At 42.7% G+C, this 27,638-nt stretch overlaps 1 protein-coding gene across 1 annotated transcript; it reads left to right on the forward strand.

The window, feature by feature from the left end:
- Positions 1–15,778: 15,778 nt before the first annotated feature.
- Positions 15,779–16,352, forward strand: LOC147424517 (uncharacterized). The gene is made up of 2 exons (XM_086500471.1): positions 15,779–15,851; positions 15,943–16,352. The coding sequence occupies exons 1-2, from the start codon at positions 15,779–15,781 to the stop codon at positions 16,350–16,352; spliced, it is 483 nt and encodes a 160-aa protein (XP_086356597.1).
- Positions 16,353–27,638: the final 11,286 nt, after the last annotated feature.

A 27,638-nucleotide genomic window follows, 5' to 3' on the forward strand; every position in this document is an offset into this window, starting at 1 on the left:
AACATGCATCAAAGGTTGTGCACTTTCTCCACACCAAGCACAGGCACGGTTGTGATAAATATTTTAAGCATTACAATTTTGTTGGCATCAAACCAATGCTTAACCTTCCACCTTGCCTCAAGCATGGCTTGAGTACTTGCAGCCTTGATCTGCTGCACGGATCATCAACAATTCAATTTTGATGCCCATGGAATCTCAAGGAGATCGTCACACTCTATGGATCAACTTCATGAAGGGTGCACAGAGCTCTGCATGGCCGACTTCTTGTCACTGCTCCCAGAAGCCGGCAAAGATGCTCGCCACACAACACTGGCCAATTTCATTTGAAATTGCTTGACAAGGTCAATTCTCGTTTGCCATGACCATTGTACATCGGTACCAGCATCTGTTGGCTGCTAAACCTAACATACTTATATGAAGCAAGGCTTCCATTTTGGCATCTTGCATTGAGATTATTCCCGTTTTGATTATTCTATGAGCATAACAATTTGGAGGGATTTATCAATTTGCATGCATGTTAATTCCTTAGATGCCAAGAAGGTGTATATGATACACACGACAACTCTCTCTTGCACAACAAACTAGGCTATGAGCCGGATGGGAACGAGTTCTTCCATCAAAAGTTTAGGACAATTGATTACGGCAGAATGATCAGGCTAGACGCTTTTAAGTTTTGCTTGTTTTTCCATGTTTTCCAATTTACTTTGGAAAATATTGCATGTTGTGCAAGGCAACGTGCTTTGCCATTTTCACATAAAGCATGGATTCTAACTCATGCCAAGCTAATGCCCATTGATTTGGCATCACGGGCATCGGCACACAAGTTTGGGGAACGGGCAAAATAGGGAATATCAGCTCACACAACCCCTACCAGTCTAGACTTTGCAAGACACTTATGGTTTTGGCTCTCATGTTTGAAGCCATCATTTTTGCCAAGGGCTTACAATTTTCCATGCACGGCATGCTATCTAGGAGGATTCAATTCTACCGACTCATGAAATATGCTTTCGCTATACGGTCACAACCCCTACACGGTAGGTCATTCTCAATCTGATTTCTGTTACCTCTCTTGACGAGAGCGTCACACAGGCAGATGTTGCATGTTTATAGGATAAGGTGCACGCTCGGCATCAGATGCACACGAGCAAGGGCACCAACTATACATGTCATAAATGTTTAAGGAAAGTTCCTCAGCCCCGCATGCTCTCTTTCTCTCTCTTTCTTATTTCTCTCAAAGAATAATGAAAACTTTCTACGAAGCTTTTGACCATGTTTTTTTGGCAGTCAGTTTGAGCCAAGGTGCTCTAACTCTCAGCTAGAAAAGGGCAAGATTCCATCTAAATTAGTCTTCATCAGTTCATTGATTGAACACTAATTTCCATAAGGGCTATGAGCCACACACGCTGGCTAAGAGTCATTGTCAGATCTTGGGTAAGACCCAATTGTTGGCATTCCTTGGGTGATTGTTCTGAAGATCGAACAGATATGCCTAGTGGAGTACACATCGAACACATCGACGTTAATGGACAAGCAAGAGTCTTGTCATTACGAATCTTTAGGGTGTCATTTTTGCACTGCATGTTTTTACTGTGACGCTCAAGTTGAGTTTTTGATAATCTTAAACTCACATTAGCTGATCTATACCACGGAGTCTAGAGGTAGCAAACAGTTGAGACAGCATGGCTGTTCATACGAGCTAGGCATCTCACTTGTGCGGATCTCTTGCTCTCTCTATAGCTCTATGAGTGTCTATGGGGTAAGACCCAGCGGGTGTCTACTAAATCACCCCATAGGCATTGACGATCACAGTTTCATCTATTCTCGCTATACTTTCAAGGCTCAAAACTTCTCCCAACGTATATGCATATCAAAAAAATCCTTTTGAACTTTTTTTTTAACTTACACTCATTAAAAGTTCACTTTTTCAATATTTCTTTTTTCCAACAAAAAAAAAATCTTCTTCTCTCCTTCTCCTCCCTCTCCTCTCCCTCTCTCTCCTCTCTACTCGCCCCTTCCTCTCCTCTCCCTACTCTCCCCTCCCTCCCTCCCTCCCTCCCTCCCTCCCTACCCCCTCCTCCATCCTTCCTCTCCCCTCCCTCCCTCTCCTTTCCCTTCCTCCTTCCCACTTTTCCTCCTTTGCTTCCTTAGGATCAACTACCATGGTGCTCAATGACATCACAAACTGTGTTCCTCCAACACGTACTCTGCACACCACAAGCTTATATACTTGCTTGCTCACGGAGTTTGCATAGAAGGTTGCACAGGTGGGTGAGCAAAGATCATTACAAGAACATCGCACCACTGGTGACACTAATGTTGACCTTTGTGTGGATGTTTGCACACCACAAGCTTATATACTTGCTTGCCCACGGAGTTTGCATAGAAGGTTGCACATGTGGGTGAGCAAAGATCATTACAAGAACATCGCACCACTGGTGACACTAATGTTGACCTTTGCATGGATGGCCATCATCCAACATTTAATAGTCTCTTGGCATTTCTTCAATATGTTGGTAGAGGAGAGGCAGGCATGTTAGGTTGTTTGAATGGCAAAAGGGGGGTGGCCACAAAGGCGCACATATCAGCCAAACATAGACCTAGGATACCAAAAATCACAATTATTCATTAATTTTAAGTGTTTATCCATCCAAATCACTCCGTCACCCATGACACTCACACCGGTTATATTACATTGAATTTGAGAAGCAAAAAAGTATGCAGCTTAATAAATGACAGTTCATAGTTTACCACCCTTAGAAAACTTAGAAACATAATTGAACGAAACATATAAGGTATAGAGGCAACTGCATATATCTCATCAATACTTCGATAGAGGGACATTACATCATTCATGTGGGGTGCCCAAAATTTTCTTAGCCATTTCTTGACGTCTCTCATGTGCATAAGGGAACTCGTTGAGCAAGATGAAAGTGCGCTATTTTCTTAGGGTCAATCAAGCCAATAGAGACATGTATCCCTATTTGGGCAAGCACCTTGTTGTGGAAGCTGGTGGAAAGGCGGAAATGGGAAAACACCCAACACACAATCTGACTACCTCTTTGTAGCCCAGTAATTCCACAATCTCCCTATCCCCTAGTTAGTATACACTTAGGCACCCAATTTGCAAACAATCACCACCCAAGTCCACGCCCAACCATTCCTTAAGTGCATACACTAGGCCACAAAGCATGCGATCAATTATCTTGAGTACCTTTGACCCTTTAGAGCACCATATCTTCATATGTAGAGAATATAACAATAAACAATCACACAACCCTATCAAATCTCTAGCATGCCCCCATTTGCCTTTGAAATTTTATATTTGTACACATCAATGTCTCCATTGGAAGCACTCACACACTCACATTAGAAGCTCACACATACACGACACATACATATAGTCATGAGAGTGAGAGGGAAAGTGATAACATTTGCTCAGATACCAAGAAAAGGGAGACAACAAAAATGCCGACTCGACTAGTTTCATTTAGAGAGAATACAACAATGGATTTTTTGGGAAAACGGCCCTTCCTTTAGCAATGCTTTCCTGGTGCTTGATGGTCTCATAAGCTTTGTTGCAGGTGATAGCTCTTTTTCTATGCAAGAGTGATGGTTGCTTACTTCTCTACGGCCTGAGGCTTTGGACAACCCGTCCTTTTTGTCTTATGGCTTCCCCCTTTGTTGCTTGAAATGTTCATGATGCAGTGCTCCCTTGGTATGCAACTTTATCCCCTCGGCTCATGACCCTCTCTCTATAAAATAGTACTCCTCTTCCAAAAGTGGGCGCCCCTCTCGGCCTTCCTCAGTCGCTTCTCATGCCCACACTGTGCTCTTCAATCTCTGGTGGCCATCTCTATCCGCAGTGCCTCAGCCAACTCCCCTTTGCGAGTTGCTCACCTCCGATATCACCTTGTGCTCTAGCCCCTCAAACTTGCTCACCTTCTCCATCCTTATGGCACTTTCCCTTGTTGCTTGCCTTGCCATGTATGAATATATCCCGGCCCTACTCTTTCTCCCTGCGTTGCCAAAGTCACACATGCCTCTCAAGCCCTGGCATCCAATCTGCCGCCCTTGATCTCCTGCAACTAGCACCCTTAAACGAATTTGGCAATTCCCTCCTCTGCATACAACGCACCCCAATAGCATTAGCATATGGCCCTATCTGCTGTACATCATGGCTTTTATGGCCTCTATAGACCCTCCCTTTTGGCTGCACTGGATTCTCAGGGCGACCTGCCCTTCCTCCAGCTGCTCTCTTGCACTTGCCGACCACCCTGCATTGGCTCCTCTGTGGCCACTAGCAATAGCACTAGTGGTCGCCTCCATGTATCTTGCAATCCCCTCGTCCATTTGTGCTATACCCCCGTGCAACTGGCCGCTTTGGGCTGTCTTAAAGAACAACGATTGTCACGCCGTTTGGAAACCTTACCATGCAACAGAATTCAGTAAAAGAAAAAAAAGTCCAAGCCAACTTCTAGCTTTACCTTATTTAAAAAATCCTTGTGTGGCCTACTTTCCCATGCCCTGTGGACAGCTTGAGCTGTCCTTAAAAAATTTTAGTTTTACGTCATTTCACACCTTCAACCGCCTGCTCTGAACTCCAGCATCGATCTCTTTGATAATTAGTCCATGAGAGGTAGACTCCTCTACACTAGCTCTCGATCCTCGAGCTACAATGTTCTTGAACCCAAGCACACAAAAACCCCAAACTAGTTGATCGAACACGAGGAAACATTGTGCGTACATCATGGCACCCTTTGAAGATGGAACCTACCAACTATTGGCACCTTCAAGCATCACAATTGGCAAAGCTTCAAAACAAAATTTGACCTATTAAATGCCTCATTCAGCATACACATCTTGACCATGCTAGTTGTACCTTGCATCAAGTAGCCGCTACAACACTTTTCCGTCTGCTTACAAACATCCATGTACCAGCTTTTGAGCTCTCTTGGGGCCGACCAAATCTAGCCGCATCATCAGTTCCAAATGTAATACGTCAACGATCTACGTACACTACAAGAGGCTATTCATATTAGCGACGCTCACACAGCGACGCTCAAAAAAAAAATAAATCCCGGCGTCGCTATGAGCGTTGCAAATTTACAAGTAAATTCGCGACGCTCATAGCGACGCTGGCTGGGATAAAAAAAATAACAGAGAGCGCCCAAAAACTCAGATCTCAGATCTGAGTTTTTCGGCGCCCTCAAGCAAGGAGCAGGTAACGCTCTCCCTCTCTCTCTCTCTCTCTCTCTTTCTTCTCCACACACACACACACACACACACACACACACACACACACACACACGAGGAGAGGAAGGAGAGCCAGGTATGCTCCTTCCCTCTCCTCACTCTCATGTTCCCTTCCCCTCTTTCTCTCTCCCTCTCTCTCTCTCTCTCTCTCTCTCTCTCTCTCACACACACACACACACACACACACACACACACATAGTGTTTTTGAGAGAGAGAGAGAGAGAGAGAGAGAGAGAGAGAGAGAGAGAAAGAGTACAAACATAAACAAAAACGCACACACACATACATAAACAAAGAATGCACACACACATTGAGAGAGGAAAAGAGAGAGAGAGAGCATGCATAAACAAAAAACGCACACATTGAGAGAGGAAAAGAGAGAGAGAACATGCATAAACAAAAAACGCACACATTGAGAGAGGAAAAGAAAGAGAAAACATGCATAAACAAAAAAACGCACACATTGAGAGAGAAAGAGAGAGAAACTAATTTAACGTCGTAGGAAACTAATTAAAATTAAAAGACCTAAAGATCTAGCCGATGAGGAGTTGAACTCAAGACCTATTATTCAAGAGGGAAATGGCATAACCAATCTATCATACTTGGCATGGGTGATAGAAAGGTTATACCATTTATCTCTTTTTATTGGCACACACATCCACACACGCGCACACACACAAGAAGAAGAGAGTTATAACGTCGTAGGAAACTATCCTAAAAGACGTTAAAGATTAGGTTAGATGTAAACTTACGTTAAATTAGATTTAGGTTTATTTAAGTTAAATTAGATTAGATTTAGGTTTATTTTTAGTTAGATTTACGTTTATTTACGCTAGATTTAGATTTACGTTATATTAGATTAGATTTAGGTCTCCATAGACTACGATGCCTGCATGAAGCGGGTGAAGAAAGCCCTCAATGGAATATAGGGTATTGATGCCTTCACTCATGGTGGGCTCCGTCGATCCAAAAGTACTGGTGAAATGTCTTCAGAAGATAGGGAAGAAGGTGGATCTTCAGGGCGGCAAGAGTCACTACATCCCCGACAATGACCATCTAGACAACCTCTAGTCATTCAACAGCAACTTCAAAGTTAGTAACAAGAGCAAGAACGGTCCAAAGGGCCAATTGCTGTCGTCAGATGTGGATGGAGATGAGGCAGCGTCACCGCCGGAAGTTAACTCTCACATCTTTAGTGATGAGAATGCCAACTCTTGCCGAGTTATGTGAAAAATTATGTGTTAAATCAGTTTTAAGGTTCTTATAATCCCTGTTAGTTTAGTTCTTTGTTTTTAATATAACATAATTTACGTTAGATTTAGATTTATGTTATATTAGATTAGACTTAGGTTTATTTAGGTTTACACACACACACACACACACACACACACACACACACACACACACACACACACAAGAAGAAGAGAGTTTTAACGTCGTAGGAAACTATCCCAAAAGACGTTAAAGATTAGGTTAGATGTAGACTTACGTTAAATTAGATTTAGGTTTATTTTTAGTTAGATTTACGTTTATTTAGATTTACGCTTATCTACGTTAGATCAAGTCCACGAGAATTACTTACGGTTTAGGGTTTAGAGTTAGACGAACAGTGAAAAGATCTACTGTGAAAAGATGTTAAGATGCTGTGAAGTGCTACAGCTAGAGAAGAGGCAAAGGGGTTTTGTCCACTACATGCAGGATCATGTAGACGTGGGTCTGTAGATTTCTTGTACCCACAAATATAGGTATTGACCAATAAAGACGAGATTATAACCCGGTGGTTCTGATCTCCGTGCACCTCTAGACCGAGGTGTGCGGGGATTGGACATGACTAGAGAATGTGAGGTAGAGAGAGAGAGAGAGAGAGAGAGAGAGAGAGATAAGACGAAGAATGCCAATAGAATATTAAATTTGTTGTCCAGGTTATAAGATTTTTATCCTCATTATGAGTAGTGACGAGGATGTGGGACCGTCCAACCGAAACACCTATCTCTCAACGAGGGTCTTATGTCCTTGTAATCAATGCAAGCATGCTGTGCGACGGACAAGACGTGTTTCTTTGCAGCACGTTCGCGAATTTGGCGAGTTCGATCCATCTATTATAGATCGAGTTGTTGCCAATTATAACTCGTCGGACTCTGACGCTAGCCAACAAGCAGCAATCTTGCAACCCAATAGACGTGTTCGTAGGCGCTTTGGTCAAGCAGCATATGTGAGGCCACAAGATGTAGCCTCTGACAGCTCGGGGGATGATCATGCAGAGCACATTCCCAACGAGGCAATGTTTGAGCCCGAGATTGATGAAATGATCGAGATGATCATGGATTCAGAAAGGCTTATCTATGATGATATGAAAAGTGAAGCCGGTACACCATTGTATAATGGAGCACGTATGTCTAGATTGAAAGCATTCCTGGTTCTTCTCAACATGCAGGCAAAGTTTGGATGGAGTGACACTAGCGTCACAGCGCTTTTCAGGTGATCTATTACAATTAGTTTACTTTAATAAAACTCTAAATGTATAATGATCTGATAGATTTTTACACGACTGTATCGTATTTTTATGTTGTGTAGATTGCTTAAAGAGCACATACTACCAGCTGACAATGTGATGCCAGATTCCCGAGATGAAGCAAGAAAGATTTTGCGAAACTTGGGGATGGATTACAATTCTATCCACGCTTGTCCTAATGACTGCATTCTTTTCAGAGGGGAATACATAGACATGGAGAAGTGTCCGAAATGTGATTCCGAAAGATATCGAGTAGATCTCCACGGGACAAAAATTCCACAAAAGGTTTTGCGACATTTTCCTCTGCTTCCTCGCATCAAGCATTTCTTCGAATGTAAGTCCATGGCCGCCCTAGCATCATGGCATGAGGAGAATAAATCTTCGGATGGTGTGCTACGAATTCCTACAGATTGCGCAGCCTGGAAACATATAGATGGAACATGGTCGGATTTTGCCAGGGAAGCTCAAAATTTGCTCTTAGGCCTGGCTATGGATGGCGTAAATCCATTTGGTCAAAGATCAACATCTTACAATGTATGGCCCGTTGTCATCGTCAACTACAACATTCCCCCGTGGTTGACTACGAAGAAGGGGCACCTATGGCTAAGCTTGATTGTGCCAGGGCGATATAAAGTGGAGAATATGGATGTGTATCTTCGTCCACTATTGGAAGAGCTACAACAATTGTGGATTGGCATAGAGGTGGTGGATATGAGCCGACACACAAGACGACGGAATGCTTTGATCAGAGGCATTCTAATGTGGACCATGCATGACTATCCCGGGCTAACAGAATTCTCAGGTGATCTATTGACACTCCTCACTCAGACACTGTAAATCTTGTTTTTTCCCATAGTTGATCTATTATCATGTGTATACATGCAGGGCTTCAAACAAGCGGATACAGAGCATGTGTCACATGTGGACCTAGACTGAATGCACGTAGGGCGCCCTCACTGAAGAAGAAAATCTACGAAGGTCATCAAGCGTATCTTCCAGAGAATCATGTGTTACACGACGGCTTTTTGGGAAGAGAGCCACCAAGGATGTCTGCACAAGCATGGTTAGAGCAGAAGGAGATGTGCGATGACGGATTGCCTCCAGGGATGAAGAGACTATCTCTATGGTATGAGTTACCATACTGGCCCCGACTCATGATCAATCACTTGCTCGATCCAATGCACATATTCAAGAATGTGGGTAATCTACTATGGGACCATCTGACCGACAAGAAAAATACTTTGGGAGCCAGAGTTGACCTTAGAAATGTGGATCGTATGGAGCAATATTGGCCGCAAACAGCGTCTGATGGATCGATAAAACTCCCTAAAGCACCATGGATTTTCACAGGAGCCCAAGAACGCAAAGTAAAAGAGACCATTCGATCTTTGCGGACCCCCACTGGCGTAATGCACTCGCTCCGAACGTGTTTTACTAAAGAAGGAAAGCTTACCGGTTTGAAGTCACACGATTGGCATAAAATGTGTCAAGTACGTTCATAGTGGACTTTAATATCATTGCTGCACATACTTTACAGTTTATTTTACCGGTTGCCATTGAGGGATGTTTGTCTCTCGACATCCGTAACACAATCTACAAACTTGCAAAGCTGGTGCAATGGATCTCACAAAAGGAGATCAACGTAGACTCCATACCATTCGCCAAACTAAATGCTGCGGAGCTTGTGTGCATATTTGAGAAACATTTTCCTACTACCATGCTAACCATTCAGGTGCATCTTCTTGTTCACATAGTTGATGAGGTGGAAATAGCTGGCACAGTTCATTCCAGATGGATGTTCTTCTTAGAACGTTTCATGAAAACGCTTAAGGGATATGTGCGTCAAAAGGCACGTCCGGAGGGTAGCATGGCAGAAGGTTGGTTGGTATCAGAGTCCCTAGTGTACATTGGAGAGTGGCTAGACGGATTTGATAAAGCCCGGGACACGCTATGGTGAACCATAGATGATGAGCGCATATCTGGGATTGTCATGTGCAATCTCGGTGTTGAGAAGAAGATTACGGAAGATCTAGAGGCTAAAATCAACCAATTTTGCATGCTTCACAATCCAGTGATGCAAAAGTGGATTTCACAATATGAGGATGCAAAGCAAGAGCGACAAAGGGCACGAATCGAGTGGAGACGGGGAAGACGACCACCGATGCACTATCCGACGGGTCTGGAGAGCCTACCAACATTCATGAGCTTAAGATGGTTGCACAACCAATTGAAAAGCGCACAACAATGCAGTGACGAAGTGACTGAGGAAGAGTGGGAGTACTCTCGGGGTTGCGCGACCAAGGTAATTTTGCAATGTACGACTAGCTAGTGACTTTATTTCTAAACGTTTGAACGGCCACTCATAATCTTTGTTCGTTGTAGTATAATTCATACACAGCAGCATGGTGTAAAGGTCGACATTTTAGGGTGGAACGGATCGACAAAAAGCGTTTTACTCAAGATTGTGGAATCATGGCAAAATTTGAACAGTTTAGTCGACGACGTTCCTTTGATGCAGATCCTGTGGTGGCGGAACTCACTTACTTCGGCACGCTACAAGAGATTTTGAGGATCGATTACAGAGGATTTTTTGTCGACTTTTTCGACGTGCAATGGTTCAAGATAATCATGGAGGGTCGCAACGCTACTGTGCATAGAGGAGAGTCTGGTTTTCTTGAGGTGGATTCTACTAAGAAATGGACTGACCTAAGAGACACTTTCGTACTACCAGAGCATTGTGAACAAGTAAGTATGTAAATAGTTAACATCCCCCTTTTACAAGTTATGTGCTTGAAAGCTCTCATGTAAGTTATGTGGCTCTGGCAGATAATATTTCATCCTACAAAGTCTACATCAAACTGGTGGTATGTCATAGAGGTAGCCCCTCGTAGTGCAAGGACGTATGAAGGCTACCATGTGCCAATCACAACGGCATCAATGGAGGAGATCAGAGAAGATGCTCAATTAGAAGCCGCTGCGGTGGTGCCAGACGAGCATCAAGATGCTACTACTCTATATGGGGTGCATGCAAAGGAGCTACAAAATGAAACAGAGGATATGTGTTTAAACGGAGAGCTCTATATAGATATAGGAAGTTATGCTGAGTTATGCGAGGATGAGAGAGAGATCTCTTAAAGCCACAAATATTGTATTTGAACAATTTTGCTCCGTGTTGTAAAAGCTCTGGCTCTCTAAGTACCTTCCATGGTGTATAAAGCTCTTTTCTGCTCGCACTCACATCTTTTGATTGAAAATTTTGAGTTTTCAACTTGCCTCTTCTATCACTCAATTCATTGCATCATTGTATTTATATGCGTCATTACGTCATTGTATTTAATGGTCTTTGCGTCATTGTCTACTCTATTCATTCAATATTAAGTTTAAATATTCGTGTGTTTAATGCAGGTATGGATGATGAGGAGTTTCTTTCTTCTTTGTCACCGCAGCAGAGACAGTGGTACGTGGAGCGTCATCGCTCTGGCGCATCATCGCGCGTTCCTACTCCATCCGCATCTCCCTCTCTTTCGGAGCATTCGGCGCGCTCCGAAGCTTCGGTGCCGACGAGACGATCTTCACACTCGTCTAGACACTGCCGCTCTAGTGGTGGCGGTGGCGGTTGTTGTGGGGATTCCGCCGCCGATGCCTCCACACCGCCTCGTGTTCGACGAGGCTCTTTACCCTCCCCTTCTTTGCCCGCCCCCACACCAACCACAGCATCGCCATCTACGCCAGGTTTTGCGCGGCTGACTGTTCCTAGCAGCTACACAGCTCTACCTACTCCGCCAGGAGCCACCCCACTCGACACTCCTCGCTTCGGGGCCCAGACGCCGGTGGAGACACCTGACGTCCGTACCCCCATCGACACGCCGCTAGAGACCCCTGCCGGGACACCCAGGTTCACGCGTCATCGGCCACAGGGCTTGCCTTACTCCGTCGACTTCAGCGGCGGCATCATCATGGATGATGACGGCAAGAAGGTGATCTTGCGCATGCGTGGTCTTTGCTCTCAGCTGTTTAGACACTACATACTAAACAAATGGAGTGAAGTACCAAGTGATTTAAAAGACAGAGTCATCAGCATACTTCATGATGAGTTTCCCGTTCCAACACGGGAGCAGCGCTTCAATGAAGACCTGATGAAGATTTGAATGCGCGAATACTGCAAACACAAGCGTTCCGAAGTGCAAAAAGCAATCAAGCATGGGTGGAACAGGCCAGATTGGCTGGCCAAAGAAGATTGGAAGAATGCGAAGAAAGCAGCGCGCGAGAATCCCGACAAGTGGAAGCAACAAAAGGATGCAGCCAGAGCGCGAGTAGAGGCAGGGAGCTCGCACCACTTGGGGAGCGGTGGATGGGCATCATTTGAGGCCGATTTTGTAAGTGTTTTCGCATTGCTCTTTATGTTCGATAGTTTAGGGTTTATGAGTTTTTTAATTCTAACATAATGAAATCTTTGTATGTTTTGACAGTGGTCGATGACAGGACGTGATCCCACACCGTACGAGCGCGAGTACGCAGGCAGGAAGGGCTTAAACGCCTTGATGGACATTCTCAGTTCTCGCGGCGGCATGGTTAGTATTAGGGTTTACTCTTTTCTATTTTTTGTATTGTTTTATAAATTTCGTTATGTTTATACTTACTGAAAGCTGTCTTATTGTCTTTTTTTGCAGAATCCGACAGATACGCCGCTTGGACGCGATGAGACGTCTAACTAGACGACGTCAGTTTAGCCGTAGCTAGATAGCATTAGTTTAGGGTTTCTCATAGCTTATGTATCATGAGACGGATTTTATACGTCTTTTTGAACCATGTATATTATTACATTTGTCACCGCAGTTCATTTTGCCAATCAATTCTTTATGCCTATGATGTTGTACAATTGTCATTATTACATTTGCCAATCAATTCATTTTGCCTATGATGTGTACAATTGTCAATTTTGCAAACAATGCGTCTTGTGGGTGACTATTTTGGGTCTATTATCTACCCTTGCACTTTTTTAAAAAAGTGAATCAAGTACAATATGGTTGATGGGTGGAAAGGCATTCAATGCCCTGTCACCAAAAAAAATTTCTCTCGGGCGTCGCTATAACCGTCGCTATTTATGGCTCTGGAGCGTCGCTATAAGCGTCGCTATAGACTTCTGTGTAAACGTCGCTATAACCGTCGCTATGACCGTCGCTATGAGCGTCTCTATATAGCGACGCCTATAGCGTCGCATATAGCGACGCTCTCGTAGCGACGCTATTAGCGACGGTTTTAGCAACGCCGGGGGTTATAAAAACCCAGTGTATTTCCGTCGCTAACAGCGTCACAAGAGCACACAACCTCTTGTAGTGGTAGTAGGAACATAACATGAGTAGTTTGGGCAATGATGCTTAAGCACAAGACTTTTCTCAAGTCCTTCAATGACCACTTCATGAAATGACCTTGAGGAGTGAATTCATTGTGTGAAATAGAAACATCACTAAGTTTTCCAACGTAATATGCAAGGGAGAAATGTGGTCCAAAGGCTGTCTGCCTGCCGCCCGTCCACATTGCAAACTCATCAAGCTCTAAGAAATCCTATTACAAACCAATCAAGGGTAAGAAAATAAAATTGAAGCTATGAAAAAATAGGCAAAAATTTAGGATAAATTTTACCTCCTTCTTGTCCTCCTCAATATTTCCCTTGGCATCCAAGTCAATGCATGACTTGACCCCACATCCACAATCTTGGGTTCATCAGAGGGGGGGAATTCATTGGAGTAGGCATCCTTGTAGCTCCAACCTTGGCTTGCGTGGCTTGAAAGTATTCCTTTGTCACGTGAAATTGCTATGCTACCAAAATCTCTTCACACACACAAGTGCGATAATGTTAGTGATAGAGCTACTGAGGGGAAAGAGCTTGGTCTCAAGGGAATATGGAGTGGAGTCTTGGGAAATTGAGCGCTGGTGCATAGCGCACTCAGACACTCATCCATGCACATGCCAAAGGCTTTCTCCAAGTCATGCAAAAAAAGAAACTCTTCCCCATCCACTACCTTTGACCATAAGCGGTTGATCTCTACTTTTGGGATGGCCTCATCTATTAGGAGCATCCTTTGGAGTGGCACTAGTTCTAGCCATAGTAGTGGCTTTTGTCATCACTTCCTTAAGCCCCCTCGAGTAGTAAGCAAAAGTGTTTGGCCTTACGTTATAGGGTTCATGAGGACACCTTGCGGCTCCTTGGCATCCTTGATGATGGCACCAATCTACAGGTAGGGCAATTGCACCTCCTCTAGCGCCAACACCCCTAGAGTGCTTCAGAGTCCGAAACCAACTAAACTAAAATAGGTTGTTTATCTTATGCGTGATTTTGTTCGAGTGTCAAAAATGACCTGGAAATGAGCTGCAGCACAAATTGAGATAAAATCACGCATAAGGTAAACAACCTATTTTAGATTAGTTGGTTTCGAACTCTAAATCACTTTATAGCTTCCTTAAGGCGTGCTCTATCTATTCCTATGGTCAAAAAATAATTTAGATGCGTATATTGTGCGTAGGGAATGAAAATAGCTTGTAGATGGACACACCTAAAAACTCAACTTCATTACGAGAAACTTACATAGAAAGAGAGATTTCACCTACGAGCGTGTTGGTACGCTCAAATTTGCAATGCACACCACAGAAGGGAGACACAAAAGATTGAACCAACGAGAGCTCACATGATTGTACTGTTGCGTACACTCACTTTCATTATCCAAAACTTAGGTCCAAAGCTACAAAAATTGGCTTTTATACCTTAGCCAACGTTTTAAATGTGCAATGTCCGGGCGCCCAAGACCTTTGAGAATCCACAACTTACTGCATTTGCAACCTAAACACACTAACTGACCTATTCTTTACAGCTTGGAACTCTCATTGAAACCGTAATATATTACAATATCACAATGGCTAAATAAATAAAAAAATTACAATACATGGCATTTTGGGAAAATGTGAAAAATGTGTAACTCCAATCTTCACTGCTTCTCCGTATTTATCTTTGATGTGTATTCATAAGGCTTCAATCATTAGCGGGTGGTAGCATGACTGGGTGGTACACTTTTATGGGTTGAAAGCTCTTTTTTAATAGCCACTTAATAACTATGCCATTAGCTGTTAGCACCTTAAAAAAATTTGGATTCAAAAAATACTCGAAAAAAACACCCCAAAGCTCGTACGTGCGAGAGAGGTCTCAGAAGCTCGTACTTGCGTGGGTGTTGAGCACAGTGAGCGCATTCATGTAGCTTCTCTTCGTCTCAAGCAAGAAGCAATAGCAGCAGGGCACGCAGCAGCAAGGCAGCATGTCTCTCAGGTTCTCTCTCGCTCTTTGAGGCAGGGTGGTCAATATCTGCCATCCCTCTCTCTCTCTCTCTCTCTCTCTCTCTCTCACACACACACACACACACACACACACACACACACACACACACACACACACACACACACACACACACACACACACACACACACACACACACACACACACACACACACACACATGCACAACTGAAAATATTGCATGTTTGAAACAGGGTAGCTTAGTCTCAAGCTTGCCACCTTTGATTGGACATGTTTTGCTTGCTTTTTTCCCTTTACAAGATGCTTCATGTCCCGATAGCTTCACCACCCAACCGTGACCATTGTATGTTTCTTTTTCAGTTTCATTTTGTTCCATGATGCATATCCATGGACATGAATATGAACACACACACACACACACACACACACACACACACACACACACACACACACACACACACACACACACATACCTACACACACAGAGTCTTGTTTCAGCATTAGGATTTGTTATTGGTGCAAAAATCCTTCCTCTTAGGAGATTTTATCTGTTATTAGTTACTTCTTGTGGTGAAATGATGATTAAAAATGTTATTTTGATGGGTCATTTAATTATAAAGGTGGTTTTATATGTATATTTCAAATGGAACCCACCTCCATTTACTAGAATCCAGCATACAAAACTTTGCATGTCAAGACAAGACTTCCATGAAGTCTACAACCTCAGCTTGGACGGGATTGAGAACCCACACTTTATGGATGTTACATAGAAAGACTGGTTGTCCGTGTTCACGGTGCTACGAACCAAAGGGTAGAAGGTGAAGCTAACCATACGGTCAGAGCTTTATGATAAATTCATGATGTTGTATCAGATGGTTTACCAGGAGTTACCTATAAACGCGATGAGTGCGCTGCCTGGTTTGCCAAAGCATTTGCATTTGAAAATTGCCAGAGGGCGGACTTGTCTCTCGACAAGTCCAAATACCGGGTAGCTTGGGCTGTTGTGGCTGAGAACTCAGTTACTCGAATGGGGGCACATAAGCAAGGGCTCTCCAACAAGATGTCCAAAGTAATGACACACATGACTGACGGGGCAACAGTGCGCAAGTCAGTGTTGGTAGCTCAGTCATTGAAGGCGAGTGTGGATACATCAAATAGTTGGGATGTAGAGTTGGCACAGATCATGCGGTCTGATGTACAAGCTAAAGTTAGGCAGCTTGAAAGTGAAATAGGGCAGATCTCTAAAGAAATGCAGCAAGCACAAGTGGAAGTGCAGGTTTAGTCAAAGGCAGACACTTTCTTGAAATAGTTACGGAAGCACGAGAAGAATTAGCCACGCTCGAGGCTAGTGGCAATGTGCCATTGGAGAGGGTGATGACGTTGCAAGCTGTGATCAGTGCTAACATGCAAGTTCTTGGTGTCGCAGAGGGTGGCACGTCTGAAAACAATGATGTTGCAGCCATACAGGTTGATTTGCAAAGACCAAGAAGATACTGTTGTTCCTCTTATTTTGTGTTTGAAAAGTTTTGCTGAATTTTTTTGTCCGATACGGGAGAGGCTGCAACAAAAGAATGTGCTCTTGGCGAGACTCAAAAATCAGGAGGCTTTTGTTGCTAGTGCAATTTTACAATTGCAACAGGGCAAAGCACATGTATTCTCTCCATCACCTCCAATCATGTCAAATGTACGTCAAGGCGTTATATTTATAGACGAGCCATGCACAGCCTGTGGGTTGGAACTTCATGATAAAATACTGGTGGGTGTTTGCATGCTACCATGCCAACACCCCTATCAAAATTTTTGTTTTGCAACTTTGTCCACGTTGAGTGATTCCTGCTTGGCATTGGGATGCGGCATAGGGATCCCTGCTTCAGTGAAGAAGATGTTTGGTGCAAAGACAACGTCCGTGGCAGAAGAAAAAGTTACTCCAATAGGTATGTTCCCAATTCTGGTTACTCAAGCTCCAAAGAAAGGAAAAGGTGTATTGGTAACCAAAGTATTAGTAGTAAGCTCTATTAAAAAACAATAGATATCAAATAGCTGTATTTGTAACATTTAATGGCCTATAAACTTGTGTGTAGCAGAAATTAGCATGAACATAATGGGCATTTCATTAGAATAGATTCCTAATGATAATTACAAGAGTGCTTGGTGGAGAGAGCAACAAAAAGAATAACACCTAGTTAGATAGCATGAACAATACTTTCAAAAGAGAGAGAAATTAAGCTATTGACAACAGTTGAGGACCGGATTTGCATGGAGCCGGTCCCCCCTCCAAAAGGCTTTGTATTATGGTTTCTCCCATCAAGAGAGACATTGTACAATACAATTCTTTGTGTTCCTTCAAGACTAGCTAGTGAAATGAAGATGAAAGATTCATGTACTAAGCAAAACACTTAGCAAACACAACATCAATTATCCCCGGTCTCAGACCCAAGACCTCACACACCTTCGAAGATGGTGAGAGCTAGCAGGGTATGAGAGTAGATTGAGAGGAAGAAGGAGTATCTTACGAGAAAGATGTACATCTCCTCACATAATCACTCATATTAGCATAGCTTAGCTTAGTAATTAGCATGGTAGAGGAGATGAGCATGCATTGAAGCTTGGGTCTTGGTTGGATTTGCATCCACATGCCAAGAGTGTGTCGATGTAGGCTTCTATCTCACAAGCTTGGAGTAGGTGATGAGCTCTCCATTAAAGCTTGGGAAGAGATAGTCTTCTTTTCTTCACACATGAGATTGTGTGAGTGTGTGTGTGATAATGCCTTGCAAAAATCAGCCCCCTCTCTCTCTTGGGCGAGCCCTCTTGCTATTTGCTCTTGCTCTACCCTCATTGAACCTCCCCAGGTCAAGCCAATGACTATTAAGCAGCATAAGTGATATCCTTCTGACATGTGTTCCCCTTTCCCCTTTTGCAAGAGCTTTAGGTAATTTAATAATTCAACTAAACTCTCATTGGACCCCTTTGCCTCCTGGCCAATAGGAATCAGGCAAGCCATTGGGCTGCTGAATGCTCATTGGACCCCTTGGGAGACTGTCCAATAGTCTTCTAGAGGACTTAATTCTCATTGGTTCTTTTATTAAGTGTTTTTAAATTAATTAAACTAGATTTACTCTAGCCTAATTCTCATTGGTCGACCTCCAAGGCCATCCAATAGGAATTGGGTACACCTTGTGGGCATCTGGGCTAGGGAGCTGACATGTGTCCCTCATTCCCTTTGTGTAAAGGGAGCTTGTGTGTGTGTGTGTGTGTGTGTGTGGCTTTCTCTCTCATCCCATACAAGAAAGGCTCGCCCCCTCCTAAGTAGGGATTGCAAAAGACTTTTTTGTACACACACAAAGCATCCAATTCCCCTAGGGTTGACCTTTGGACACAACCTTTGAATTTTGGAACCTTAGCATTTTGGAAGTCTTAATGGGCAGAACCTTAGGGTCTTTTTAGCCCATTGTTGCACATGGATCTTTTGCAGATGGCCCCCCTTTTGGATCCCTATTTTCCGTCCTTTGCATCCCTACAGTGGCCGGTCTGCTAGCTTAACCAATATTCTAGCTTTTTCTCCCCTGGCACTTCCCCACATTCAATGATCAGTTTAATATGAGAAAATCATTTAGGAGAATTAGATATTGATTATTCTGACATTACCTCTCTCTTGAAATCATAGTCGTCCTCGACTATGGTGTAGAGAAGATAAAGCATATTCATGAGTCCTTTTCTTAGCGGGTAGAGGATCCCTATGTTACCCTACGACATTGTTCCACAATGGATGACTAGTCCATTTGGCGCTTGAGAGCCTGAGGCTGCCGCAAGCATGTCTGCACATTAGTCCTTATCAATCTTCCATAGCAGAGTGACAAGCTCTACTTGGTGTTTGGGAGATGTCGTCTCCGCAAACTTGATCTAAGCATGCATACTACTTCATTTTTTCGCACAATAAAGAAAAGAGAGTCTTATAAGACAAAAACTTTGTTCGTTTTTAAGATTTTGTACATTTGCTTACTCTTGGGAAGCATTGTAAGCATTGACAAGGTTTAGGTTATCCTTTAATTGTATGCCTTGCATCCATCTAGTATCTTCAAAAGGATAATTCTTAAACTTAATAAGATATCGTCAGATAGTCTTACCGCCTCTTAATACCTTGTCTTCATGTCGAAGAATGGACTCGGGCTGCAGCACCTCCTCTTGGTCCTCGATCTCCCGTGGGTCTTCAATGGTTGGTTCTTGAGGTGGCTCTCCTTTGTAAGGCTTCAATAGGCTCACATGAAAAGCATTGTGTATGAGCCAATGATTGGGCAACTTGAGTTGATAGGCCATCTCATTGATTGACCTAAGAATCTGGAAGGGACCATAGTACCTTTTTGCTAGTTTAGCATAGTACTTTTGGTGGCCCGTAGGATTCTTGCCCGTCGTGTGCCTTAATCGAGCCTTGGGAAACTTTAATAAGACCCAATCATTTTCTTTAAAGGCTTGGGCTCTTCTGTGTTTGTCAGCATCAGCCTTTTGCCTTTGCTGTGAGATAGAGATAGCATCCTTAATCTTTTGAAAAGATTCTTGTAGGTCTCGGCTATACTCATCTGCACCTAAGATCTTCCCACGTACCTTAAGTAGCAAGGGACTTTTTGATCTTCCCTCTATTACCTCGAAAGGTGCTTTTCCCGTGGAAGTATGTACAGTGTTATTGTAACCATACTCCACTAAGGGTAAGTACTTCTCCCATTGGGATCTTTGATCTACTTCCGTTACATAGGCTTTTAGTAGATCGAGAATTGTTAGGTTAGCTATTTCACTTTGGCCATCCGTTTGTGGATGATAGGCTAAAGAGAAGTTTAGCCTTGTCCCTAAATTCTCAAAGAGACCCTTCCAGAAATTACTGGTCATTCTAGGATCTCTATCCGACACTATTGCCCCGCATAAGGTGGAGCATGTGATTCATACATTACTTTCTCACGTAGTGAGTTAGTAACACATAGTCTATTTCCATAGAGAAGATAACCATCTTGTAAAGTAAATGGTTCTTCTTTCTTCCCTAATGCAAGGGCTGAAATCACATCTCTAAAATCGGGATCAATAGCATACTCATCTATCATTGAAGATAGATCATTCTGAGTTGCTATCGAAACCGTTTTCACTCTCGGCCGTCTTGAAAGTGCATCAGCTACTTGATTATGCTTGCCAGCAATGTGAGCAATATGAAAATGAAATTGAGAAAGGAAATTTGCCCACCTCATTTGTTTGTCAGAGAGATTGGTCTGCGTCATGAAGTACTTAAGACTTTGGTGATCCGTTCGCAGAATGAAAGGAGTCCCCAATAAATAGTGCTTCCATGAGTCTAAGGCATGTAGAACTGCAAGGAGTTCCTTTTCATATATGCCTAGAGCTTGCTCAACAGGGTCGAGTCTTCGACTCTTATAGCCTATGGCGTGCCCTTCTTGGAGCAAAACAGCTCCAAGGCAATCACCACAAGCATCACATTGGACCTCAAATGGTTTTGAGAGATCGGGTAGTGTAAGCACAGGTTGAGAGATAAGCTTTTCTTTAAGCTTTTCGAAAGAATTGTTCTCCTTAGCAGACCATGTATACCTAACGATTTTCTTTGTTAGGTCATGTAATGGTCCCGCAATTTGTGAGAACTTTTCTATGAAGTGTCTATAGTATGCACACATAACTATAATGCTTCTTAGTTCATGAAGATTCCTTGGTTTAGGCCATCCTTTTATTACCTCTAACTTGGATGGATCCATTTGGATGCCATCTTGAGAGATAATGTGACCTAAATACTGAATCTCTTGCAAGAAAATTTCACTTTTCTTTCGATTAACATAAAGTTTATTCTCTCTTAAAACTTGAAATATTACCTAGAGGTGTTGCTTGTGTTCGTCTAATGAATTAGAGTAGATGATAATATCATCAAAGAACACTCCAGTGAAGGTTCAATGAGGCCTGAACAGCTTCTCCATCAAGCGGTTGAATGTGGCTGGTGCATTGGTCAAGCCAAAAGGCATGACAATGTATTCGTAAAGACCAAATGTAGTGCGAAATGCGGTCTTTACAATGTCTTGATCAACTATCCTTATTTGATGATAGCCACTTTTTAGGTCAATCCTACTGAAGTAGGTCGATCCTTGTAGCTTATCAAATAGGTCTTCTACCCTTGGAATGGGAAATCTATTCTTGATAGTGATCCTATTTAGTGCTCTATAGTCAACACACATACGATATGTGCCGTCTTTCTTTTGCACTAATAGCACAGGTGAGCAAAATGGAGATGAGCTAGGCCCAACCATGCCCTTCTCAACTAACTCATGCACTTGCCGCATAATCTCCTCTTGTTGAGCTTGAGAAACTCTATAAGGAGGTTTGTTAGGCGGTGAGCTTCCTGGAAGAAGTTCAATTGCATGGTCATCGTTACCTCGTTTAGGAGGTAGCTCACAAGGGATGTCGTCAATAAAAACATCTTGAAACCCCTTGAGAAAATTGGATAACTCTAATTCCTTTTGGTTGCTTTTATTTTCTTTTGCTAAAGCATTAGGTTCATTTTGAGAATCTTTAACAAAAATCATGTACACGGAAATAGAGCTCTTTATTGACTTGTTGAAAGCTGGTGTATGTACAATGGGGATAGTGTTACCCATTTCTTTAGCATCTATATACATGTTTTTTTCCCTGAACTTAAAGGAGATTCTCCTTTCAGGAAATTTAACATTGGCAGCCAGACGATCAAACCATGGTGCCCCTAGGATTACATCCTCATGCTTGAGAGGAGAGATAAAGAAGTCCTCTTTGTCCACATAGCTGTGAACATGAAGCCTCAATTTCTCGATCAAGGGAGTGACTGAAGCTTCTTGCTCCTTGAAAGCACTGTCTGCGGGTAGGACATCTCCCATCTCGTAGGCTTGTATGCCTAGCTTGGTGGCCAACTCTATAGATATAAAATTGTGAGTAGAACCAGGGTCAAAGAGAATAAAAGCATCATGTTCTCTTACCTTTCCCCAAGCATGGCATAGAGCAGATTCTTTGTGATGAGTTTGGTGAGCCTCCTCCTCTTGGATTTCAACCAAGGAAGCTCTAGGAGGATCTTGGCGGTTGTTCTTTTGGGGACAAGCAGGGTACGCATGCCCTTGTTCGCTGCACTTGAAACACCGGTTATCCTTGCGATAACGCTCAAGCTCTTCAGGAGAGAGTTTGTTTTTACCTTTGTAAACTCCCTTCTCTTTAGCTTTGTTGGAGTTGCCCTTAGGAGACTTTTGGACATTGTCCTTCCCCTCAGGCTCGTTGGAACCCTTGTTTTCCGTGGGCTTATTATTTCTTTTAGCCCCCGTTTGGAAATTGATTCGAGAGGCCACCATAGTATGGTGTATTACCGCCGATATGGTACGTAGCCTTTGGGAGTTGACCTCTTTTGGGAGTCTCACAAGGAGGCTTCCTAGGTGTTCTCTCGTCATGGTGATGAGCTTGGAGAATCCCGTGAGCACGGAGCTGCCGTTGCACTTCACTTTGGAGAGATGGATTGCCCATGGCTTGTTGAAGCCTAGAAACAAGATAGTTAACAAGCATCGGAGCATCATTAGTAGCTTGCTCATTAGCAAAATCAAAGTTATCAACATTAATTTCACTCTCTTTACTATTGTCAGCCATTCTAACAACTTTTAGGTGTAAACGTTTTAGGTGTACTTTGGCACTTCAAGCCCTAGTTGCTACTCCTCTTTACCCCTTTAGAAAAAGCACTTAAGCTACTGTACCCGTGGCTCGAATACCATGAATTGCAAGGAATAGAAGAGAGGGTCTTTCAACACCAAAACAGCACCGGCTCCTGTCAAGCTTCTAATAGCTCAATAGTGGTGAAGCCGTAGGCAAGCCCCGTAGGACTCCACTATTAAGACCATAGCTCTCGACGGTGATGCCCCGTTAACTGCACCAAGGCAGGTGCACTGCAAGGCTGAAAATTCCCTATTCTACTTACTCACTGGCAATTAATAATACCAACTATTTATAGCTAGCTTGAGGACCTCCCTTCTTGAGCAAGAAAACAGAAACCTTGTGCTCTGATAACAATGTACATTTAATGGCCTAAAAACTTGTGTGTAGCAGAAATTAGCATGAACATAGTGGGCATTTCATTAGAATAGATTCCTAATGATAATTACAAGAGTGCTTGGGTGGAGAGAGCAACAAAAAGCATAACACCTAGTTAGATAGCATGAACAATACTTTCAAAAGAGAGAGAAATTAAGCTATTGACAACAGTTGAGGACCAGATTTGCATGGAGCCGGTCCCCCCTCCAAAAGGCTTTGTATTATGGTTTCTCCCATCAAGAGAGACATTGTACAATACAATTCTTTGTGTTCCTTCAAGACTAACTAGTGCAATGAAGATGAAAGCTTCATGCACTAAGCGAAACACTTAGCAAACACAACATCAATTATCCCCGGTCTCAGACCCAAGACCTCACACACCTTCGAAGATGGTGAGAGCTAGCAGGGTATGAGAGTAGATTGAGAGGAAGAAGGAGTATCTTACGAGAAAGATGCACATCTCCTCACATAATCACTCATATTAGCATAGCTTAGCTTAGTAATTAGCATGGTAGAGGAGATGAGCATGCATTGAAGCTTGGGTCTTGGTTGGATTTGCATCCACATGCCAAGAGTGTGTCGATGTAGGCTTCTATCTCACAAGCTTGGAGTAGGTGATGAGCTCTCCATTAAAGCTTGGGAAGAGATAGTCTTCTTTTCTTCACACATGATATTGTGTGAGTGTGTGTGTGATAATGCCTTGCAAAAATCAGCCCCCTCTCTCTCTTGGGCGAGCCCTCTTGCTATTTGCTCTTGCTCTACCCTCATTGGACCTCCCCAGGTCAAGCCAATGACTATTAAGCAGCATAAGTGATATCCTTCTGACATGTGTCTCCCTTTCCCTTTTGCAAGAGCTTTAGTTTATTTAATAATTCAACTAAACTCTCATTGGAACCCTTTGCCTCCTGGCCAATAGGAATCAGGCAAGCCATTGGGCTGTTGAATGCTCATTGGACCCCTTGGGAGACTGTCCAATAGTCTTCTAGAGGACTTAATTCTCATTGGTTCTTTTATTAAGTGTTTTTAAATTAATTAAACTAGATTTACTCTAGCCTAATTCTCATTGGTCGACCTCCAAGGCCATCCAATAGGAATTGGGTACACCTTGTGGGCATCTGGGCTACGGAGCTGACATGTGTCCCTCATTCCCTTTGTGTAAAGGGAGCTTGTGTGTGTGTGTGTGTGTGTGTGTGTGGCTTTCTCTCTCATCCCCTACAAGAAAGGCTCGCCCCCTCCTAAGTAGGGATTGCAAAAGACTTTTTTGTACACACACAAAGCATCCAATTCCCCTAGGGTTGACCTTTGGACACAACCTTTGAATTTTGGAACCTTAGCATTTTGGAAGTCTTAATGGGCTGAACCTTAGGGTCTTTTTAGCCCATTGTTGCACATGGATCTTTTGCAGATGGCCCCCCTTTTGGATCCCTATTTTCCGTCCTTTGGATCCCTACAGTGGCCGGTCTGCTAGCTTAACCAATATTCTAGGTTTTTCTCCCCTGGCACTTCCCCACATTAAATGATCAGTTTAATATGAGAAAATCATTTAGGAGAATTAAATATTGATTATAATGAGTATTATTAGTAAATTATATAACCAATAGCTGTCAATAGCTTGTAATTAATGGTAATCTATCAAATAGCTTGTAATTAGTAGTAAGTTGTATTAGTAACCAATAGCTGTATTAGGTACAGCTATGAGTTAGCTATTTGATAGCTACTGACTACTAATACAGCTTATAGTCCAATTACCAATAACTGCTTATCACAAGCTTTTAAAAAGCTATTAGATACATCTTTAAACCAGCTATTAGTTTGCTAATGGCTTCCATAGGTAGTGGGTGATAGCTATCTGCTAGGTTTAGAGAGAGCTACTAGCTGGTAATTTCTACCTGGCTCTTGTTAAATAGCTCCAGAGTAGCTGTGAATTGTGTGAGTAAATACTTTCTCATTCACTAGTGGCTAGTATTCCTAGCTATTAGAATTTAATAGCTCTCTAATAGCTGGGTACTAGTTATTATATATCTGCTGGTACCGAAGCTTTTGACCAGCTATGAGGTAGCTATTGACTTTCGTAGTTGTACAATAGCTATTGATAGTGTGTAGATATACACACTCAATCACCATGTGGCCACTATTTCTAGTTATCAACAAGAAATAGCTGTTTAATAGCTTGCAAGTAGATATTATAGACCCAAACTTGGCTAAAGTTTCTTCTCAGATAGCTTTTGACCAGCTATTAGGTAGCTATCGTCTGCCATAGCTAGTGGGTGATGGCCTATTAGCTGGCAGTACCTATTTGACCTATTATTAATAGCTGTGTGATAGAGCTTTTAATTAGCTATGAGTTAGCTATTGGTTTCCATAGCTAGTGGATGATAGCTATTTTCCACAGCTAGTGGGTGATAGCTATTTTGCAGGGTTGAAGAGCTACTAGCTGGAAGTAGCTATTGATCACAACTACTGTTTTCCACAGCTAGTGGGTGATAGCTTTTTTTCCAATTTTGGAGAGCTATTAGCTGGAAGTAGCCATCTGAACCTGTTATTAATAGCTGCTTGATAGTGCTTATAACCAGCTATTAGGTAGCTATTGCCTGCCATAGCTATTAGGTCAAAGCTATTTGCCTGGTTTTGAGAGCTATCAACTTCTAGTAGCTATCTGGCTAGCTATCAATAGCTGCTTGACAGACACCTTAGAACCAGCTACTATCAGGTAGCTATTTTCTTCCATAGCTATTGGTTTGGGTAATAACTATTTGGATTGTTTTGAGAGCTATTAGCTGGAAGTAGCTATCTCACCAGCTATTAAGAAGCTATTGTCTTCCACAGCTAGTGGGTCATAGCTATTTGCCAGGTTTTGAGAGCTTTTAGCTATTTTAACCAGCTATTAGGTAGCTATTGTGTAGGTATTAAATAGCTATTGGGTAGCTATTGTTTTTCATAGCTAGTGGGTGATAGCTACCTATTGTGTAGGTATTAACCAGCTATTGGGTAGCTATTGTTTTTCATTGCTAGTGGGTGATAGCTACTTTCTAGGTTTAGAGAGCTACTGGCTGGTAAAAGCTACTTTGTGCTTGTTAAATAGCTCCACATTAGCTGTTGATTGTGTGGTATATACTCTTATTGACTATGTGGCCAGTATTGCCTAGTTATTTACAACCAATTACTGCTCAATAGCTTGCAAGCAGATAGGCTATAACTGCTTCTCAGAAATCTTTTTACCAGTTATTAATAGATGCCTAACAGATAGCTCTAACCAGCCAGTGGGTGATAGCCATTTGCTAGGTTTAGAGAGCTAGTAGCAGGCAAATGCTGCTTGATGCTTGTTAATCAACTCCCTAATAGCTGTTGATTGTGTGTGGTAAATCTTTTCTCGTTCACTATGCAACAAGTATTTCTAGTTGTTAACAACCAAAAGCTATCCAATAATTTGTTGAAAAGTTTGACTTTGTTTCCAAAAGGTTGACTTCCTTTTCTAATCGCTGCTTGGCATCTTTTTGTAACATCAGGTGATTGTGTTCCAACCACATGTATGTTCACACTAGCAAAGACATCTGGTGGAGATACAATGTAGTCAACGAAGACATCTGGTGGAGATACAATGAAATCAACAGGATTCACAGTTGGCTCTGATTGTTGGGGAGAATCCCCAGCAAAGTCTTCTTGTAGCCCCTTTAAGAATTCACAGCTACCAATCATCGGAAAAAGTAGTACTTGTGACGTTGCTGCGGGCTGCTCCACAAGTCCAAAAGATGGTCTTCAAAGCAAACGTGAGGTCCAAGAGTTTCTTGCTAAGTTTCAAGTTGTGTACCTCTCCAGCCATGCTATGGCTACATGTTGCAGGCAAAGTATTACAGAGTTTTAGGTGGTGTATGACAGCTGTTAGCCAGTTAATATTATGTTATTAGCCAGCTTCTAGATAACTATTAAGTAGCTTTGAAGGTACTTCTAGTTTAATTGAATCTTACATTGCAGCTCCAGGGATCTCTGAGACACCTGATGATGTTCCAGAGGCAACAATTGGAGACATAGAGGACAAGGTAAAACAGGGAAAGCTTGCAAGAGGTGGCAAGCATGGGCAAAGTATGTCTAGGAGGTTGACAAGGTCTGTAATTGCACACGAAGCTGATGATGAAGATACAAATAGCGATACATTGATGCAGAAAGGTATGCCTTAGTAAATTTAGTGGCAGCCCACTTACACGTGGTTGAGTTTTTTTGTCTTTTTGGAGCACTTACTGATGGCATAGCAACATGCAAAATCTCCTATCAATAAAGATTGTGGAGACACTCTGGAGAACATGTTGGTAGAATCTAAAAGAAAGAGGTAAGGGTCAACAAAGACACCATCCAAGAGGATGAAGAAAACTCTGTTCAGCAAAACTCCTCTAGATGTTAGGAGTGGCGGGGTGAAATCCCTTGCCCAGATGTTGAAATAGAAAGGCATGCAAAGGATGCTGGCGAAGACCCTAATTTGCCTTGGGTAATTGACCTAACA

The sequence above is a fragment of the Adiantum capillus-veneris genome, chromosome 25, assembly GCF_014529385.1.
Source record: "Adiantum capillus-veneris isolate H3 chromosome 25, ASM1452938v2, whole genome shotgun sequence".
Lineage (NCBI taxonomy): Eukaryota > Viridiplantae > Streptophyta > Polypodiopsida > Polypodiales > Pteridaceae > Adiantum > Adiantum capillus-veneris.

Bases quoted from the DNA above. Each gene is read 5' to 3' on its own strand.
- LOC147424517 (XM_086500471.1), top strand. From the start codon at position 15,779: ATGAAGTCTACAACCTCAGCTTGGACGGGATTGAGAACCCACACTTTA. The intron at 15,852-15,942 runs GTCCGTGTTCAC...ATGTTGTATCAG, and splicing joins GTTACATAGAAAGACTGGTT to ATGGTTTACCAGGAGTTACC.